The sequence below is a fragment of the Lemur catta genome, chromosome 4 (assembly GCF_020740605.2).
Source record: "Lemur catta isolate mLemCat1 chromosome 4, mLemCat1.pri, whole genome shotgun sequence".
Taxonomy (NCBI): Eukaryota; Metazoa; Chordata; class Mammalia; order Primates; family Lemuridae; genus Lemur; species Lemur catta.
This window is the reverse complement of record NC_059131.1, coordinates 108,132,621-108,152,977: the sequence shown is the minus strand read 5'-3', so window position 1 is coordinate 108,152,977 and position 20,357 is coordinate 108,132,621. Positions and strand designations below refer to the sequence as shown.

The 20,357-nt window shown below is 40.1% G+C and overlaps 1 protein-coding gene and 2 non-coding genes across 7 annotated transcripts in view; all 3 read right to left on the bottom strand.

The window, feature by feature from the left end:
• The window catches only part of LOC123637389 (ankyrin repeat domain-containing protein 26-like), a 60,681-nt gene that overhangs the window by 8,661 nt on the left and 31,663 nt on the right, over positions 1-20,357 (bottom strand). For 3 of the 5 annotated variants that reach the window (XM_045550576.1, XM_045550579.1, XM_045550578.1), the window contains exons 10-13: positions 16,998-17,074; positions 11,707-11,740; positions 7,128-7,204; positions 1,837-1,870 (exon numbers count right to left, since the gene is read on the bottom strand). In XM_045550576.1, the coding sequence (XP_045406532.1) occupies positions 1,837-1,870; positions 7,128-7,204; positions 11,707-11,740; positions 16,998-17,074 (222 nt within the window). The remainder of the gene's footprint in view (positions 1-1,836; positions 1,871-7,127; positions 7,205-11,706; positions 11,741-16,997; positions 17,075-20,357) is intronic. The other 2 variants (XM_045550577.1, XM_045550580.1) reach the window with 2 other exon arrangements.
• LOC123637590 lies at positions 8,321-8,427 on the bottom strand. The gene has a single exon (XR_006734954.1). It is a non-coding gene; the product is annotated as a U6 spliceosomal RNA (small nuclear RNA).
• On the bottom strand, positions 18,191-18,297 carry LOC123637589. The gene has a single exon (XR_006734953.1). It is a non-coding gene; the product is annotated as a U6 spliceosomal RNA (small nuclear RNA).

Below are 20,357 nucleotides of genomic sequence, written 5' to 3'. Positions count from 1 at the left end.
CCAAGTGACCAAGAGCAGGAGATCTCTATTTCCCTGCTCCTAGAAAACAAGTGAAAGGGACGCTCAGTCACACTCTCCTAGCAGAGACATGTTACAAACTACCCAACTGAAGCTCCATGAGGGATCTCCCAGCCATTCCCACCCCTGCCTTCCCTACATGTACATGGGAAGGACATCAGTGAATTGGGAAAAGAGGTGGCGGAGACACCGGACCTGGGACACACATCTGTCTTTCAGGAACCTCCAGACCCTAGGAATCGAGGGGCTCTCAGCCAGTCCTCTGTAACTTGAGGTGGAAGCAGATGATACCACATTCTGATCTGCTCTACAGATTCTTCCAAAATTCTTCAAACATCTTTCAATAGCAACCTCCAAATCTGTCAGTTCCTCCAATTAAACAAAAAAACAGCAAGCCCTTCAGGACTCCCTTTGAGTCCTCTATTTTAAGATACTCTTCTAGATAACTCCCGACTCCCTGTGTCCTTCATTCCTATGATTCATCTTTATCAAACTTCTCAGACACTCCAATATTCTGATTTCTTTTCTAAAACGCTCATTCCTGTACAACCCAGTGTTGTTTCTCTTCAAACTTGGTGTTCCCCTGCTAATTCCATTCATATCCACTAACACTGAGCTCATCAGCTAATTCCATTCTTATCCTTTTCCGTTGGCTTCACTAGACCCACACCCACTGTCTATTATTAAAACACTCACCTACAGGATGATAAACAAGGAAGAGTACTGGGCTTTCGATTAAGAAACCTGAGCTCACATCTCATTTCTAACACTCACTATCTCCAAATGAGTCACTTTAATCTCTTTGACTTTCAGGTTCTCCACCTGAGCAATTACTAGGGCAGGATGTTAAGCACAGGTGGAATTCCTAGAGAATACTTTGCTTGGTCTCTTAAGATTGCTTAAAATCCTGAAATTCTGTGTGCTTTGGATTTCCTCTATAGGAAAATGTGGAAGACTTAGCTGGCAGAATGGAAAGAAAAAAAACACAACAAAAGAAATACCAAAAAAGGCAGAGAAGAAAGAAAACAAAATCAAGACAAGATTAGAGAAAAGTCACAGAGGAAGAAAAAAGATGCTAGGAAAAAAGAAAAATCTTCATGAACTAGGCATGTGCAGTAGCTGAGGATAGTCTTACTGTCTGCTTACTGGGAAGTCAGTAAGTAGAAAGATCAATCAGAAAAATCCTCTAAGTAGACGCTAACTGTAATTAACAAAACATGGCATACATGTAGACATCCTTCACTTACAGGAAATTAACTCCTTCTAGGACTTGCTTGGTCTTGCTTATGTTAAACCTATGGTCCTGTGGCCACGGCAAAGTGAGATCTGCCCTCAAACTTTCGATGGTGAAAACAATGACCACTGCAATTGTTGAACATAGCAGGACAAGCTGTTGACTAACCAGGCTTCTAAGGAACACTTTTGAGGAGAGTTAACGTATAACTAAATCTGACTTTCTGCATCGATCTCAGTTGGACCTGTACCTGGATCCCAGTGCTGCACAGTTCTTTATCATATGCTCAGGGGAAGAAGTAGGGATTTGGGAGCCAGGCAGGTTTATTGTCAAATCATGGGTCAGCTACTTGTTCGCTATGGGATCATGGGACAATTAGTCAACTTCAGAACCACAGTAGCCTAATTCCTAAACAGGAATAGCACAAGTACTTTGCAAGTATTTGTGGAGATTATATGAGATGATCAATGTTAAGTACATGATATGGCATCTAGCTCATAGTAGAACACTCATCAAATATTAGTTTCTCTGCTTTGTATTCCCTTAGTGAACACATAATTTTTAAAAAATATGCAAGATCCTACCTGAACACGGGGTCTCCAGCAGTCTCATCCACTGCTAAAGAGAAAAGTAAAATATATTTTAAATCAACCATATAAAATTATGGAACATTAAAAGCCTACGATAGCATGCTGGCCTATAATCCCAAGGTAATTAGGAGGCTGAAGTGAGCGTATTGCTTGAGGCTGACACTTTAACCCTGCAGTGCGCTATGATCACATACAATCATTGGATATGCTATAATACTGTACTGCTGATCACAAGCTCCTCTTATTCGTTTCTAAGATTTCTGTTCATTTCTTCTGAAACTAAAAACACTGTTCACCTACTAAAGGAGGCTCCTTAAAGAACAAGTCAAAAAGTGCATACAGTTGCATCCGAAGCATAGGAAGAGTTACACACTGCTCCAAGACAGATGGCTGTGACCATTAAGGACCACTTGGACCTCCAAGTTATTTCGAGGGTAATGGGGGTTTATCATACAGACAGATAGATAGACAGATATAGATATAGATATACATATAGATATACATATAGATATAGATATAGATAGATGGTTAAAAGTGTTGTGATCCAAGCCACCAAGTATTCTAGTTAAATCACAGATTACCAACTTCCGAACAAATATAATACCAGAAAAGCATTTCACATGAAAACTATGCCAGATAGAACACACAGTATTTGACAACCCAGAAGACACCTAAAATCTTGGCAGCCCACCATCAGTGACACTGTCATTGTGGTACAGACATTTGCCGTTAGAATCTAAGAGAATACCAGATACACTTTAGGACAAGTAGCCAACTGTCTTCAAAGGAAATAATAAACACTTGTAAGACATACATATGTTAGTAATATGTTCTCACACTATTTTCTCGTTGGAGATGAAATTAAAAAGAAAGCAGGAAAAGCAGAGATATCAGAAGGCGGCAAATGGAAAGAGAACTGCACTAATGAAGACATTCAGGTACTGACTTTTCTACTGAAGTCACCAGAATTCCCCAAGTACTGAGAACCAGTATATTCAGCATATCCCCTTACAGTTGCCTCCATATATTCTTTCAGTTTTCTGCAGTAAAGTATTTAAACGATGTCAATTTCTCCAACTTGCAGGTCTGTAATCCATTGCTGACCAAAATTTGAAACCCAGTCCAAAAATGGCTGTGTTACGATTCCACGTCAGAGGGAGGGTATGTGTGTTCCACAGTGGCTTCCAGTGTTGCTGCCAGGTTTTGTTTCAGAATGCGTGCACAAGAGCTCATCAAGGCCGTGGGTATAAAGCAAGCATTTCCACAACAAGCAGATAAGAGAGACACCACTTCCCCTTACAGGTGATCTTCAGGTTTTAACAATTTTGGAGTAATATTGGCACATTGGACTCACCAGTCTAGACAATTTTCCTGACCCTATGTGGATACCTGCTGCAGTTACAAAACTTTTAGGTAGCATCTTAAAGATGTGTCCTTCCACATCTGGACACCACAAGTACGAGTCACATACAAAGTAGACCTTACAATTTTAAAATTGTTGTTTTGAAAAGGGAACCACCACAGATGAGAAAGTTCACTCCAACTCGCTTTAGTAATCTTACTTGCCAGAATTTATAGTCTCCTACTTGAAATTCTCATGTTTTAAAAAATCTTTACAACATAACTTGCTCTTGATTCCTCTCCGACATTTCTCTACCCACTGCTCAGTCTTCTTTGCTGACTCCTTTTCCTTTGGGAAACGTGGATGCGCCAAGGGTTTTGGCACTGGCCGCCTTCTCATTCTACATCTTCCCTATCAAGGAGAAGCTCATTCAGATCTATGACTTTGGTAATTACAGTAACAGTATTCCAAGTCTGTGACTCCAACCTCAGGGTCCCATCTCCTGGTAGAAATGCCTATCATCCAATTACCAACTGAAAATATCCCACAGGAATATCCCGTTAAACTCAACATGGATAGAAAACAGTTAATCTTCCCTGTTGACCTGCTGCTCTTCTCTATACACCTGACAGTTTGCTACTCTTTCCTCGTGTCCAATTTAAACGTGACTGCATAACCTGGAAACCTGTGAGTCAGACAGCTGAGATTTCTCTCTGCCCTTAAATTTGAACATTCAATAACCACTAAATCATATGAACTGTCTTTCTCTTCTAACTCCTCTTTACATGTCTACCACCAAGGTTTTATTTCAAGATTCAGCATGGACTCTTAACTTCTGGCTCTCACAGGGGGAAAAAACCCACCAACTATTATCATTACTTCTTAAGTTTAAAAAAAAAAATAAGTAAAAAAAGGAAAAGGCAAGAAAAAGAACAACGTCTTAAAATGAATAAACTGACCTTCCTAACTATTTCCTTCACTGTGGATGGGTAACCACTAGATTGCTACTAATCCAAGCTTTGTGTGACAAGGAAACTACAGCTTTGACTATTGTAAAAGCTTCCTTCTCTTGTCCTCCAGTCTCATTAGATGGTAACCTTCCATCTACCTTCTACATGGGGGGGTCAGCAAACTACAGGCCACAGGCCACATCTACCCTGCCACACGGTTATTTAAACCAAGTTTCGTCGGAGCACAGTCATGTCTATTTGCTTACCTCTTATCTATGACTGCTTTCATACTTCAGTGGCAGGGTTGAATAGATATGACTGAGACCACCTGGCCTAAAAGGTATACTACCTCAACCCTTTACAGAAAAAGCTTGACCATCCCTGCGTTACACCATAACCACAATGCCCTCATACTCAATTCTAATCCTGTGACTCCCAGGAAAATGGAACTGCTGGAAAACCTTGCAAATCTGACCCATGAGTCTCAGCTTTTGCACTTGCTGTTCTTGGACCTCATGTGCAATCCTGCTAGGTGTTCCTTCTGCCAAGCACCATCTTTCTGCCTCTTTACCTGGCAAACTTCTACTCACTCTGCCTTGCTTACCTTAAATCCTAGTCAATGTCTAAAGAATTAATTCTGCATGATAGACTTAAAGTGTCTGGCACACATTTAACACGATAAGTACAAGGTAAATGATGATTATATTAATAAGCTCCCAGAGGGCATCTGGCACCCAGTAACCACTGAATAAAGTAGTAAATAATATAAGTAACAATAAAAATAAGTTCCTGACTGTATTTGTAAAATGTACGTGTTTAGTTATATCGGAACAATACTTATCACCCAAAAGACATTTGATAGCTATTTGTGAGGTGGGCAAGTGAATACGATGAATAAAAATGGTTTGACAGTTCCGCTGAAGAAACACAGAAGTGAAACAGGAACAGGTCTAGCTTATCACAAGCACCTCAAAGACAAAAACTATGCCTACTCGACCTTTGTCTCCTACTACTTACAATACCTAAATTATGGAATTTCTTTGATGAATATATACTACATTAAAGGTGCCCTCATATACCTCAGATTGTACAAGGATGTAGGTGTCCCACCTAGGTAGCACAGTAGCATTTTTGTTATTGTGAAATACTTCTCTACTTTTATTATTATTGGTTTAGCCCACGGTTGGGCTACTGGAATATTTCTTAGGAAAATCGTTTGGCTAAGGGACACAAAGTCACTGTTATCATGACAATTATCCAGCAGATAGGAGAACACATCTCGTTCTAGTGAAGTAAATATATATCATTTGGTTTTAACCTATGGGGAATGAATTCAATAATAGTGAGACCTTGTTGGTATACGGATTTCTAACATAATCTGTACTTCTCAACAAAGAATTGCTTTTCTGACATCTTCATTCAATAGGTATCTTTATAAAATAATCCACTGGCTTGGTATGGTGGCCCATGATGCTTGTAATCCTAGCACTATAGGAGGCTGAGGCAGGAGGATCCTTGAGGGCAAGAGTTCCAGACCAGTCTGAGCAAGAGTCAGACCCCATCTCTACTAAAAATAGAAAAAATTAGCCAGCAAACTAAAAATAGAATGAAAAAAGTAGTTGGGTGCGGTGGCAAGCACCTGTAGTCCCAGCTACTCAGGAGGCTGAGGCAGGAAGATTGCTTGAGGCCAGCAGTTTGAGATTGCTGTGAGCTAGGCTGATGCCATGGCACTCTAGCCTGGGAAACAAGGTGAGTCTCTCTCTCTCTCTCTCAAAAAAAGAAAGAAACCATCTCTGCAAAAAAAATTTAAAAATAAGCTGGGCTTGGTGGCATGCACCTGTAGGTCCAGCTACTCGGGAGGCTGAGGCAGGAGGATCATTTGAGCCCTGGAGTCTGAGGTTACAGTGAGCTATGATGATCCTACTGCACTGACTGCACTCTAGGCCCTGCACTCTAGCCTGGGCAACAGAGTGAGTGAGACCTTGTCTCCAAAAATAAATAAATAAAATAATATTCTCCTATTAGTTATTGCTGCACACTGGCCACAATTTGCAGTTAATATTGTCATTTGTTTATGCTATCAGAAAGGTATTTTTGAGTTCTCGGTTTTAACAATAGTTACTTTTCTGTGACACAAATCACTATGTAATACAAATACATAGTCTCCCTTTGACAACAGGTGTTTGAACTGCAGGGGTCCACTTAGATGCAGATTTTCTTCTGCTCTGTCACCCAGACACAGCTGGACCAACCTCTCCTATTCCTCCTCCTCTTTATCAGCCTAGTCAATGTGAAGATAAAGAGGATAAAGACCTTTATGATGATCCACTTCCAGTTCATGAATAGGAAATGTATTTTTTCTTCCTTATGATTTTCTTCATAACAGTGGCTTTTCACTAGCTTACCTAATTGTGAGAATACAATATATAACACATATGACATACAACCTATGTGTTAATTGACTATTTATGTTATCACAAGGCTTCCAGTCCACAGTAGGCTGTAAGTAAAGTTTTGCAAAGTAAAATGTTATACACAGATTTTCGGATGAAAGGGGATTGACGTCCCTAACCCTCCCATGGTTCAAGGTCAACTGTAACTACTATTCACTAAATGCAAACCATTTATTATAAAAATTAAATAGAAGATGCATTTTTATACCAAGTGCAATTCATTATAATGTGACTGGAAACGGAATATACTAACTTAAAAATCTTCTTTCTTATTTAGCCAAAAATATCAAACAGGATTTTAGGGACCAAAATTAAATAAATGATTTCTTTCCAGACAATATTGTTTGAGATAATAAATGACGTACGCCTAACTTAAAGTAACTCCGCATTCCAGACTACTAAAAAACATTCAAGAAGAAATATGCATGCAGTTTACACATTGACCTTTTAAACTCCTCCTTTATACTCAAAACTTCACTATTCCTACTTATGTATCTATTGTACGCCCACCAAAGAGGCAGTCACTGTCAGAAGGCTTACCTGGATTGCTAATTTCAGAAGGATTTTCCAGAATCTTTTCTTCTTTATCTTCTGAAATTTGTTGGGGAATTCTATTTCTAAAAATGTAATAAATAAAATTACTATTTTAATACTGACATGGAAATCATTTACCAAATAAATTAAATTCTGAAGAGTATTTCAGACAATATCAGAGCTATTATAATAACAGATCTTTAATTATCCCATATACCTCAAGTTTGTAAGCTCAACAAACTTCTTATTAAGCTTCTAGTTAAAGAAGAAAAGAAAGGCGAAGTACTCATGAAGGGAGTATAGAGCAGTGAATTAACCAGAGGTCCCTTGACATGATGCAATGTGTCCTGAACTCAGAAGAAGTCCTAGCTCTCTGTAAGCAACAGCTATTTGTTCTTGGACAAGTTGCTTCTCTCAGGCTCATTGCCTTCTAAAAATAAGGATGTTACTGCCTTAGTTCACTGGGTTCTAAAACAACATTTAATGAGAGAACAGTTTTACAAGGCTCAGAAAGATAGGGAATCAATGGAATAATTTGTCCTTGAACTTTATGGCTGAAATGATTTTGGAATCCCAAACAAAACACATTTGTAGTTTTCCATAGGTACTAATACTCAAATGATACAGTTTTCAAAAATGTTACTAAGCCCCACCCTTGTTTATTACTTGTTCTACTGTTTGTGGCTTGCAATTCAGGGAATCTCATCTGTTTCTTAATTTTAACAAAATTTATTATAAATATTACTTCAGTAAATGGGATAACATAATTGTCCACTGTTACTGAGCTACTTAATCACAGCAAGGGCAGAAAATTAATGGATGTCATAACCTAACTTGGACTACCACTGTTCCTCCTCTACCTGCTCAAACTCTGAATCAGCAGATCTTTGCTAGAATGATGCTTAATCTCCATGCCCGTCTCCAACTGACGTGGCAGGCAAAACCCTATTTTTATTTAAGTTGAACAAAGGCAATGCAAGTTGACATTTTCTCATTTCTAACTACCAACAACATATTTGCACACAACATTCCACACTACTGAGCTCCATTGACATTTCATAGATCATATTATGGGCCTATGTCTGTACTGAAAGTCCCAACACAATTTTAATATTGGGTGTCACCTGTTTTTGCCTTGACACACACTGTTACCTTGGAGCTAAGTCAGCAAATGGGCAAATGATGTTTCAGGGACTGGATAAAACACGGAATGCTTCACCGATGTTCATGCCTACCTTGGGCAGGGACCATGCTAATCTTCTCTGCAGGGTTCCAATTTTAGTGTATATGCTGCCGGAGCAAACACAAAGCCCTACTTTTCTTTGTGGATACTGATGACTCATGGATGAAGCTTGGCTCTGTTAAATTCAACTATTCTACTTTAGATTCAGAGAATTCTGTTGAATGGCTTTCTTGCTAGGAAGAATCTGAAAATAATTTTAGAACATGACACACACACGCAAGTGCCTTGGGAGGTTTTCATTGCTAACAGTAAACAGGTCACTTGCCAGGCCAACTGTGAGTTGGTGACCACTACTCTGGGGAAGGACAATATGGGAACGTCTGCTACCTAAGAAAAGGTGCTACACGGGATAGAAAGGGCCCTCAGGATACAGATGTGGTAGCAAAGAAGTAAGGAAATTCTCATCTCTTCCTGTAACATTATTTGAACCTCTCTGAACTTTAGAACAATCCCAACTACTACTTGCTGTAGAAAAGACAGACAAAGGCCTCAAAGGGTAACTGACCATTACCTTTGAGACCTTGCTCAAAGGTCTAGGCTAAGTCTAGGCTAACATGAGTACTCCACAGACAGTTCTGAGTGTGAGGGAAAGGTCAACTTGCTCACTATGTGTGTGGCTAAAGCTATGAGGCCCGACTGCCAGAGCAGAGTACTGGTGTTTTGGGAATGATGGCTGAGCAATTAAGCATTTGAATGTGATCTAAAAAAAAATAACTTTGAAATCTAAGTACGTATCACCATGAAGACTGCGGGATCTGGGTCAGTGAGGGCACCCTGGTAGCAAAGGTCAATCCTTCCCAGACTGCAGGACCAGTCTCAATAGCAACAAGGCAGCACCAGAACTGACAGAATGATTGAAAGGTCCTTTAATTCCCTTCCCTTTTTTAGATTTTACCAAATTGTTTAGAGACATGGTCTCACTCTGTCACCCAAGCTGGGATGCAGTGGCACAATCATAGCTTACTGGTGCTTCAAACTCCTGGGATTAAGTGATCCTCCTGCCTCAGCCCCTTGACTACCTAGGAATACAGGCAGGCACCACCACCCAATGCCTATTTTTTCTTTTTTTTTAAGAGATGGGGTCTACCTATGCCGCCCAGGCTGTTCTTGAACACCTAGCCTCAAGTAATCATCCTGCCTAACCCTCCCAAAGTGCTGGGATTATAGGCGTGAGCCTTCACACCTAGTTTTCCCCTCCTTCTAACCTGTAATTAGAACTGTCTTCCTTGTACTTAGGGAACCCCTTCGTTTCTTGAAAAATTCAAGCAGGAGGGTAGAGGACATAATGCCCAAAAGATTCACAGGCACTCAGATACCCAAGCAGAGAGACTCCTGGAAAAACAGAATCCTGGAAGTTGTACTTCTATTTCCCATAGTATTGTCTAAACGTCTTCCTTCTTATGGGCTCCCACTTCCAGATCCCTCCCCTCTTCTGCAGGGCTCCATGGCAGTCTCCAACCTCTAAATATTCAGCCTAAGAAAGCACAGATTCCTGAAAGGATGGGCCCAAGTGACCAAGAGCAGGAGATCTCTATTTCCCTGCTCCTAGAAAACAAGTGAAAGGGACGCTCAGTCACACTCTCCTAGCAGAGACATGTTACAAACTACCCAACTGAAGCTCCATGAGGGATCTCCCAGCCATTCCCACCCCTGCCTTCCCTACATGTACATGGGAAGGACATCAGTGAATTGGGAAAAGAGGTGGCGGAGACACCGGACCTGGGACACACATCTGTCTTTCAGGAACCTCCAGACCCTAGGAATCGAGGGGCTCTCAGCCAGTCCTCTGTAACTTGAGGTGGAAGCAGATGATACCACATTCTGATCTGCTCTACAGATTCTTCCAAAATTCTTCAAACATCTTTCAATAGCAACCTCCAAATCTGTCAGTTCCTCCAATTAAACAAAAAAACAGCAAGCCCTTCAGGACTCCCTTTGAGTCCTCTATTTTAAGATACTCTTCTAGATAACTCCCGACTCCCTGTGTCCTTCATTCCTATGATTCATCTTTATCAAACTTCTCAGACACTCCAATATTCTGATTTCTTTTCTAAAACGCTCATTCCTGTACAACCCAGTGTTGTTTCTCTTCAAACTTGGTGTTCCCCTGCTAATTCCATTCATATCCACTAACACTGAGCTCATCAGCTAATTCCATTCTTATCCTTTTCCGTTGGCTTCACTAGACCCACACCCACTGTCTATTATTAAAACACTCACCTACAGGATGATAAACAAGGAAGAGTACTGGGCTTTCGATTAAGAAACCTGAGCTCACATCTCATTTCTAACACTCACTATCTCCAAATGAGTCACTTTAATCTCTTTGACTTTCAGGTTCTCCACCTGAGCAATTACTAGGGCAGGATGTTAAGCACAGGTGGAATTCCTAGAGAATACTTTGCTTGGTCTCTTAAGATTGCTTAAAATCCTGAAATTCTGTGTGCTTTGGATTTCCTCTATAGGAAAATGTGGAAGACTTAGCTGGCAGAATGGAAAGAAAAAAAACACAACAAAAGAAATACCAAAAAAGGCAGAGAAGAAAGAAAACAAAATCAAGACAAGATTAGAGAAAAGTCACAGAGGAAGAAAAAAGATGCTAGGAAAAAAGAAAAATCTTCATGAACTAGGCATGTGCAGTAGCTGAGGATAGTCTTACTGTCTGCTTACTGGGAAGTCAGTAAGTAGAAAGATCAATCAGAAAAATCCTCTAAGTAGACGCTAACTGTAATTAACAAAACATGGCATACATGTAGACATCCTTCACTTACAGGAAATTAACTCCTTCTAGGACTTGCTTGGTCTTGCTTATGTTAAACCTATGGTCCTGTGGCCACGGCAAAGTGAGATCTGCCCTCAAACTTTCGATGGTGAAAACAATGACCACTGCAATTGTTGAACATAGCAGGACAAGCTGTTGACTAACCAGGCTTCTAAGGAACACTTTTGAGGAGAGTTAACGTATAACTAAATCTGACTTTCTGCATCGATCTCAGTTGGACCTGTACCTGGATCCCAGTGCTGCACAGTTCTTTATCATATGCTCAGGGGAAGAAGTAGGGATTTGGGAGCCAGGCAGGTTTATTGTCAAATCATGGGTCAGCTACTTGTTCGCTATGGGATCATGGGACAATTAGTCAACTTCAGAACCACAGTAGCCTAATTCCTAAACAGGAATAGCACAAGTACTTTGCAAGTATTTGTGGAGATTATATGAGATGATCAATGTTAAGTACATGATATGGCATCTAGCTCATAGTAGAACACTCATCAAATATTAGTTTCTCTGCTTTGTATTCCCTTAGTGAACACATAATTTTTAAAAAATATGCAAGATCCTACCTGAACACGGGGTCTCCAGCAGTCTCATCCACTGCTAAAGAGAAAAGTAAAATATATTTTAAATCAACCATATAAAATTATGGAACATTAAAAGCCTACGATAGCATGCTGGCCTATAATCCCAAGGTAATTAGGAGGCTGAAGTGAGCGTATTGCTTGAGGCTGACACTTTAACCCTGCAGTGCGCTATGATCACATACAATCATTGGATATGCTATAATACTGTACTGCTGATCACAAGCTCCTCTTATTCGTTTCTAAGATTTCTGTTCATTTCTTCTGAAACTAAAAACACTGTTCACCTACTAAAGGAGGCTCCTTAAAGAACAAGTCAAAAAGTGCATACAGTTGCATCCGAAGCATAGGAAGAGTTACACACTGCTCCAAGACAGATGGCTGTGACCATTAAGGACCACTTGGACCTCCAAGTTATTTCGAGGGTAATGGGGGTTTATCATACAGACAGATAGATAGACAGATATAGATATAGATATACATATAGATATACATATAGATATAGATATAGATAGATGGTTAAAAGTGTTGTGATCCAAGCCACCAAGTATTCTAGTTAAATCACAGATTACCAACTTCCGAACAAATATAATACCAGAAAAGCATTTCACATGAAAACTATGCCAGATAGAACACACAGTATTTGACAACCCAGAAGACACCTAAAATCTTGGCAGCCCACCATCAGTGACACTGTCATTGTGGTACAGACATTTGCCGTTAGAATCTAAGAGAATACCAGATACACTTTAGGACAAGTAGCCAACTGTCTTCAAAGGAAATAATAAACACTTGTAAGACATACATATGTTAGTAATATGTTCTCACACTATTTTCTCGTTGGAGATGAAATTAAAAAGAAAGCAGGAAAAGCAGAGATATCAGAAGGCGGCAAATGGAAAGAGAACTGCACTAATGAAGACATTCAGGTACTGACTTTTCTACTGAAGTCACCAGAATTCCCCAAGTACTGAGAACCAGTATATTCAGCATATCCCCTTACAGTTGCCTCCATATATTCTTTCAGTTTTCTGCAGTAAAGTATTTAAACGATGTCAATTTCTCCAACTTGCAGGTCTGTAATCCATTGCTGACCAAAATTTGAAACCCAGTCCAAAAATGGCTGTGTTACGATTCCACGTCAGAGGGAGGGTATGTGTGTTCCACAGTGGCTTCCAGTGTTGCTGCCAGGTTTTGTTTCAGAATGCGTGCACAAGAGCTCATCAAGGCCGTGGGTATAAAGCAAGCATTTCCACAACAAGCAGATAAGAGAGACACCACTTCCCCTTACAGGTGATCTTCAGGTTTTAACAATTTTGGAGTAATATTGGCACATTGGACTCACCAGTCTAGACAATTTTCCTGACCCTATGTGGATACCTGCTGCAGTTACAAAACTTTTAGGTAGCATCTTAAAGATGTGTCCTTCCACATCTGGACACCACAAGTACGAGTCACATACAAAGTAGACCTTACAATTTTAAAATTGTTGTTTTGAAAAGGGAACCACCACAGATGAGAAAGTTCACTCCAACTCGCTTTAGTAATCTTACTTGCCAGAATTTATAGTCTCCTACTTGAAATTCTCATGTTTTAAAAAATCTTTACAACATAACTTGCTCTTGATTCCTCTCCGACATTTCTCTACCCACTGCTCAGTCTTCTTTGCTGACTCCTTTTCCTTTGGGAAACGTGGATGCGCCAAGGGTTTTGGCACTGGCCGCCTTCTCATTCTACATCTTCCCTATCAAGGAGAAGCTCATTCAGATCTATGACTTTGGTAATTACAGTAACAGTATTCCAAGTCTGTGACTCCAACCTCAGGGTCCCATCTCCTGGTAGAAATGCCTATCATCCAATTACCAACTGAAAATATCCCACAGGAATATCCCGTTAAACTCAACATGGATAGAAAACAGTTAATCTTCCCTGTTGACCTGCTGCTCTTCTCTATACACCTGACAGTTTGCTACTCTTTCCTCGTGTCCAATTTAAACGTGACTGCATAACCTGGAAACCTGTGAGTCAGACAGCTGAGATTTCTCTCTGCCCTTAAATTTGAACATTCAATAACCACTAAATCATATGAACTGTCTTTCTCTTCTAACTCCTCTTTACATGTCTACCACCAAGGTTTTATTTCAAGATTCAGCATGGACTCTTAACTTCTGGCTCTCACAGGGGGAAAAAACCCACCAACTATTATCATTACTTCTTAAGTTTAAAAAAAAAAATAAGTAAAAAAAGGAAAAGGCAAGAAAAAGAACAACGTCTTAAAATGAATAAACTGACCTTCCTAACTATTTCCTTCACTGTGGATGGGTAACCACTAGATTGCTACTAATCCAAGCTTTGTGTGACAAGGAAACTACAGCTTTGACTATTGTAAAAGCTTCCTTCTCTTGTCCTCCAGTCTCATTAGATGGTAACCTTCCATCTACCTTCTACATGGGGGGGTCAGCAAACTACAGGCCACAGGCCACATCTACCCTGCCACACGGTTATTTAAACCAAGTTTCGTCGGAGCACAGTCATGTCTATTTGCTTACCTCTTATCTATGACTGCTTTCATACTTCAGTGGCAGGGTTGAATAGATATGACTGAGACCACCTGGCCTAAAAGGTATACTACCTCAACCCTTTACAGAAAAAGCTTGACCATCCCTGCGTTACACCATAACCACAATGCCCTCATACTCAATTCTAATCCTGTGACTCCCAGGAAAATGGAACTGCTGGAAAACCTTGCAAATCTGACCCATGAGTCTCAGCTTTTGCACTTGCTGTTCTTGGACCTCATGTGCAATCCTGCTAGGTGTTCCTTCTGCCAAGCACCATCTTTCTGCCTCTTTACCTGGCAAACTTCTACTCACTCTGCCTTGCTTACCTTAAATCCTAGTCAATGTCTAAAGAATTAATTCTGCATGATAGACTTAAAGTGTCTGGCACACATTTAACACGATAAGTACAAGGTAAATGATGATTATATTAATAAGCTCCCAGAGGGCATCTGGCACCCAGTAACCACTGAATAAAGTAGTAAATAATATAAGTAACAATAAAAATAAGTTCCTGACTGTATTTGTAAAATGTACGTGTTTAGTTATATCGGAACAATACTTATCACCCAAAAGACATTTGATAGCTATTTGTGAGGTGGGCAAGTGAATACGATGAATAAAAATGGTTTGACAGTTCCGCTGAAGAAACACAGAAGTGAAACAGGAACAGGTCTAGCTTATCACAAGCACCTCAAAGACAAAAACTATGCCTACTCGACCTTTGTCTCCTACTACTTACAATACCTAAATTATGGAATTTCTTTGATGAATATATACTACATTAAAGGTGCCCTCATATACCTCAGATTGTACAAGGATGTAGGTGTCCCACCTAGGTAGCACAGTAGCATTTTTGTTATTGTGAAATACTTCTCTACTTTTATTATTATTGGTTTAGCCCACGGTTGGGCTACTGGAATATTTCTTAGGAAAATCGTTTGGCTAAGGGACACAAAGTCACTGTTATCATGACAATTATCCAGCAGATAGGAGAACACATCTCGTTCTAGTGAAGTAAATATATATCATTTGGTTTTAACCTATGGGGAATGAATTCAATAATAGTGAGACCTTGTTGGTATACGGATTTCTAACATAATCTGTACTTCTCAACAAAGAATTGCTTTTCTGACATCTTCATTCAATAGGTATCTTTATAAAATAATCCACTGGCTTGGTATGGTGGCCCATGATGCTTGTAATCCTAGCACTATAGGAGGCTGAGGCAGGAGGATCCTTGAGGGCAAGAGTTCCAGACCAGTCTGAGCAAGAGTCAGACCCCATCTCTACTAAAAATAGAAAAAATTAGCCAGCAAACTAAAAATAGAATGAAAAAAGTAGTTGGGTGCGGTGGCAAGCACCTGTAGTCCCAGCTACTCAGGAGGCTGAGGCAGGAAGATTGCTTGAGGCCAGCAGTTTGAGATTGCTGTGAGCTAGGCTGATGCCATGGCACTCTAGCCTGGGAAACAAGGTGAGTCTCTCTCTCTCTCTCTCAAAAAAAGAAAGAAACCATCTCTGCAAAAAAAATTTAAAAATAAGCTGGGCTTGGTGGCATGCACCTGTAGGTCCAGCTACTCGGGAGGCTGAGGCAGGAGGATCATTTGAGCCCTGGAGTCTGAGGTTACAGTGAGCTATGATGATCCTACTGCACTGACTGCACTCTAGGCCCTGCACTCTAGCCTGGGCAACAGAGTGAGTGAGACCTTGTCTCCAAAAATAAATAAATAAAATAATATTCTCCTATTAGTTATTGCTGCACACTGGCCACAATTTGCAGTTAATATTGTCATTTGTTTATGCTATCAGAAAGGTATTTTTGAGTTCTCGGTTTTAACAATAGTTACTTTTCTGTGACACAAATCACTATGTAATACAAATACATAGTCTCCCTTTGACAACAGGTGTTTGAACTGCAGGGGTCCACTTAGATGCAGATTTTCTTCTGCTCTGTCACCCAGACACAGCTGGACCAACCTCTCCTATTCCTCCTCCTCTTTATCAGCCTAGTCAATGTGAAGATAAAGAGGATAAAGACCTTTATGATGATCCACTTCCAGTTCATGAATAGGAAATGTATTTTTTCTTCCTTATGATTTTCTTCATAACAGTGGCTTTTCACTAGCTTACCTAATTGTGAGAATACAATATATAACACATATGACATACAACCTATGTGTTAATTGACTATTTATGTTATCACAAGGCTTCCAGTCCACAGTAGGCTGTAAGTAAAGTTTTGCAAAGTAAAATGTTATACACAGATTTTCGGATGAAAGGGGATTGACGTCCCTAACCCTCCCATGGTTCAAGGTCAACTGTAACTACTATTCACTAAATGCAAACCATTTATTATAAAAATTAAATAGAAGATGCATTTTTATACCAAGTGCAATTCATTATAATGTGACTGGAAACGGAATATACTAACTTAAAAATCTTCTTTCTTATTTAGCCAAAAATATCAAACAGGATTTTAGGGACCAAAATTAAATAAATGATTTCTTTCCAGACAATATTGTTTGAGATAATAAATGACGTACGCCTAACTTAAAGTAACTCCGCATTCCAGACTACTAAAAAACATTCAAGAAGAAATATGCATGCAGTTTACACATTGACCTTTTAAACTCCTCCTTTATACTCAAAACTTCACTATTCCTACTTATGTATCTATTGTACGCCCACCAAAGAGGCAGTCACTGTCAGAAGGCTTACCTGGATTGCTAATTTCAGAAGGATTTTCCAGAATCTTTTCTTCTTTATCTTCTGAAATTTGTTGGGGAATTCTATTTCTAAAAATGTAATAAATAAAATTACTATTTTAATACTGACATGGAAATCATTTACCAAATAAATTAAATTCTGAAGAGTATTTCAGACAATATCAGAGCTATTATAATAACAGATCTTTAATTATCCCATATACCTCAAGTTTGTAAGCTCAACAAACTTCTTATTAAGCTTCTAGTTAAAGAAGAAAAGAAAGGCGAAGTACTCATGAAGGGAGTATAGAGCAGTGAATTAACCAGAGGTCCCTTGACATGATGCAATGTGTCCTGAACTCAGAAGAAGTCCTAGCTCTCTGTAAGCAACAGCTATTTGTTCTTGGACAAGTTGCTTCTCTCAGGCTCATTGCCTTCTAAAAATAAGGATGTTACTGCCTTAGTTCACTGGGTTCTAAAACAACATTTAATGAGAGAACAGTTTTACAAGGCTCAGAAAGATAGGGAATCAATGGAATAATTTGTCCTTGAACTTTATGGCTGAAATGATTTTGGAATCCCAAACAAAACACATTTGTAGTTTTCCATAGGTACTAATACTCAAATGATACAGTTTTCAAAAATGTTACTAAGCCCCACCCTTGTTTATTACTTGTTCTACTGTTTGTGGCTTGCAATTCAGGGAATCTCATCTGTTTCTTAATTTTAACAAAATTTATTATAAATATTACTTCAGTAAATGGGATAACATAATTGTCCACTGTTACTGAGCTACTTAATCACAGCAAGGGCAGAAAATTAATGGATGTCATAACCTAACTTGGACTACCACTGTTCCTCCTCTACCTGCTCAAACTCTGAATCAGCAGATCTTTGCTAGAATGATGCTTAATCTCCATGCCCGTCTCCAACTGACGTGGCAGGCAAAACCCTATTTTTATTTAAGTTGAACAAAGGCAATGCAAGTTGACATTTTCTCATTTCTAACTACCAACAACATATTTGCACACAACATTCCACACTACTGAGCTCCATTGACATTTCATAGATCATATTATGGGCCTATGTCTGTACTGAAAGTCCCAACACAATTTTAATATTGGGTGTCACCTGTTTTTGCCTTGACACACACTGTTACCTTGGAGCTAAGTCAGCAAATGGGCAAATGATGTTTCAGGGACTGGATAAAACACGGAATGCTTCACCGATGTTCATGCCTACCTTGGGCAGGGACCATGCTAATCTTCTCTGCAGGGTTCCAATTTTAGTGTATATGCTGCCGGAGCAAACACAAAGCCCTACTTTTCTTTGTGGATACTGATGACTCATGGATGAAGCTTGGCTCTGTTAAATTCAACTATTCTACTTTAGATTCAGAGAATTCTGTTGAATGGCTTTCTTGCTAGGAAGAATCTGAAAATAATTTTAGAACATGACACACACACGCAAGTGCCTTGGGAGGTTTTCATTGCTAACAGTAAACAGGTCACTTGCCAGGCCAACTGTGAGTTGGTGACCACTACTCTGGGGAAGGACAATATGGGAACGTCTGCTACCTAAGAAAAGGTGCTACACGGGATAGAAAGGGCCCTCAGGATACAGATGTGGTAGCAAAGAAGTAAGGAAATTCTCATCTCTTCCTGTAACATTATTTGAACCTCTCTGAACTTTAGAACAATCCCAACTACTACTTGCTGTAGAAAAGACAGACAAAGGCCTCAAAGGGTAACTGACCATTACCTTTGAGACCTTGCTCAAAGGTCTAGGCTAAGTCTAGGCTAACATGAGTACTCCACAGACAGTTCTGAGTGTGAGGGAAAGGTCAACTTGCTCACTATGTGTGTGGCTAAAGCTATGAGGCCCGACTGCCAGAGCAGAGTACTGGTGTTTTGGGAATGATGGCTGAGCAATTAAGCATTTGAATGTGATCTAAAAAAAAATAACTTTGAAATCTAAGTACGTATCACCATGAAGACTGCGGGATCTGGGTCAGTGAGGGCACCCTGGTAGCAAAGGTCAATCCTTCCCAGACTGCAGGACCAGTCTCAATAGCAACAAGGCAGCACCAGAACTGACAGAATGATTGAAAGGTCCTTTAATTCCCTTCCCTTTTTTAGATTTTACCAAATTGTTTAGAGACATGGTCTCACTCTGTCACCCAAGCTGGGATGCAGTGGCACAATCATAGCTTACTGGTGCTTCAAACTCCTGGGATTAAGTGATCCTCCTGCCTCAGCCCCTTGACTACCTAGGAATACAGGCAGGCACCACCACCCAATGCCTATTTTTTCTTTTTTTTTAAGAGATGGGGTCTACCTATGCCGCCCAGGCTGTTCTTGAACACCTAGCCTCAAGTAATCATCCTGCCTAACCCTCCCAAAGTGCTGGGATTATAGGCGTGAGCCTTCACACCTAGTTTTCCCCTCCTTCTAACCTGTAATTAGAACTGTCTTCCTTGTACTTAGGGAACCCCTTCGTTTCTTGAAAAATTCAAGCAGGAGGGTAGAGGACATAATGCCCAAAAGATTCACAGGCACTCAGATACCCAAGCAGAGAGACTCCTGGAAAAACAGAATCCTGGAAGTTGTACTTCTATTTCCCATAGTATTGTCTAAACGTCTTCCTTCTTATGGGCTCCCACTTCCAGATCCCTCCCCTCTTCTGCAGGGCTCCATGGCAGTCTCCAACCTCTAAATATTCAGCCTAAGAAAGCACAGATTCCTGAAAGGATGGGCCCAAGTGACCAAGAGCAGGAGATCTCTATTTCCCTGCTCCTAGAAAACAAGTGAAAGGGACGCTCAGTCACACTCTCCTAGCAGAGACATGTTACAAACTACCCAACTGAAGCTCCATGAGGGATCTCCCAGCCATTCCCACCCCTGCCTTCCCTACATGTACATGGGAAGGACATCAGTGAATTGGGAAAAGAGGTGGCGGAGACACCGGACCTGGGACACACATCTGTCTTTCAGGAACCTCCAGACCCTAGGAATCGAGGGGCTCTCAGCCAGTCCTCTGTAACTTGAGGTGGAAGCAGATGATACCACATTCTGATCTGCTCTACAGATTCTTCCAAAATTCTTCAAACATCTTTCAATAGCAACCTCCAAATCTGTCAGTTCCTCCAATTAAACAAAAAAACAGCAAGCCCTTCAGGACTCCCTTTGAGTCCTCTATTTTAAGATACTCTTCTAGATAACTCCCGACTCCCTGTGTCCTTCATTCCTATGATTCATCTTTATCAAACTTCTCAGACACTCCAATATTCTGATTTCTTTTCTAAAACGCTCATTCCTGTACAACCCAGTGTTGTTTCTCTTCAAACTTGGTGTTCCCCTGCTAATTCCATTCA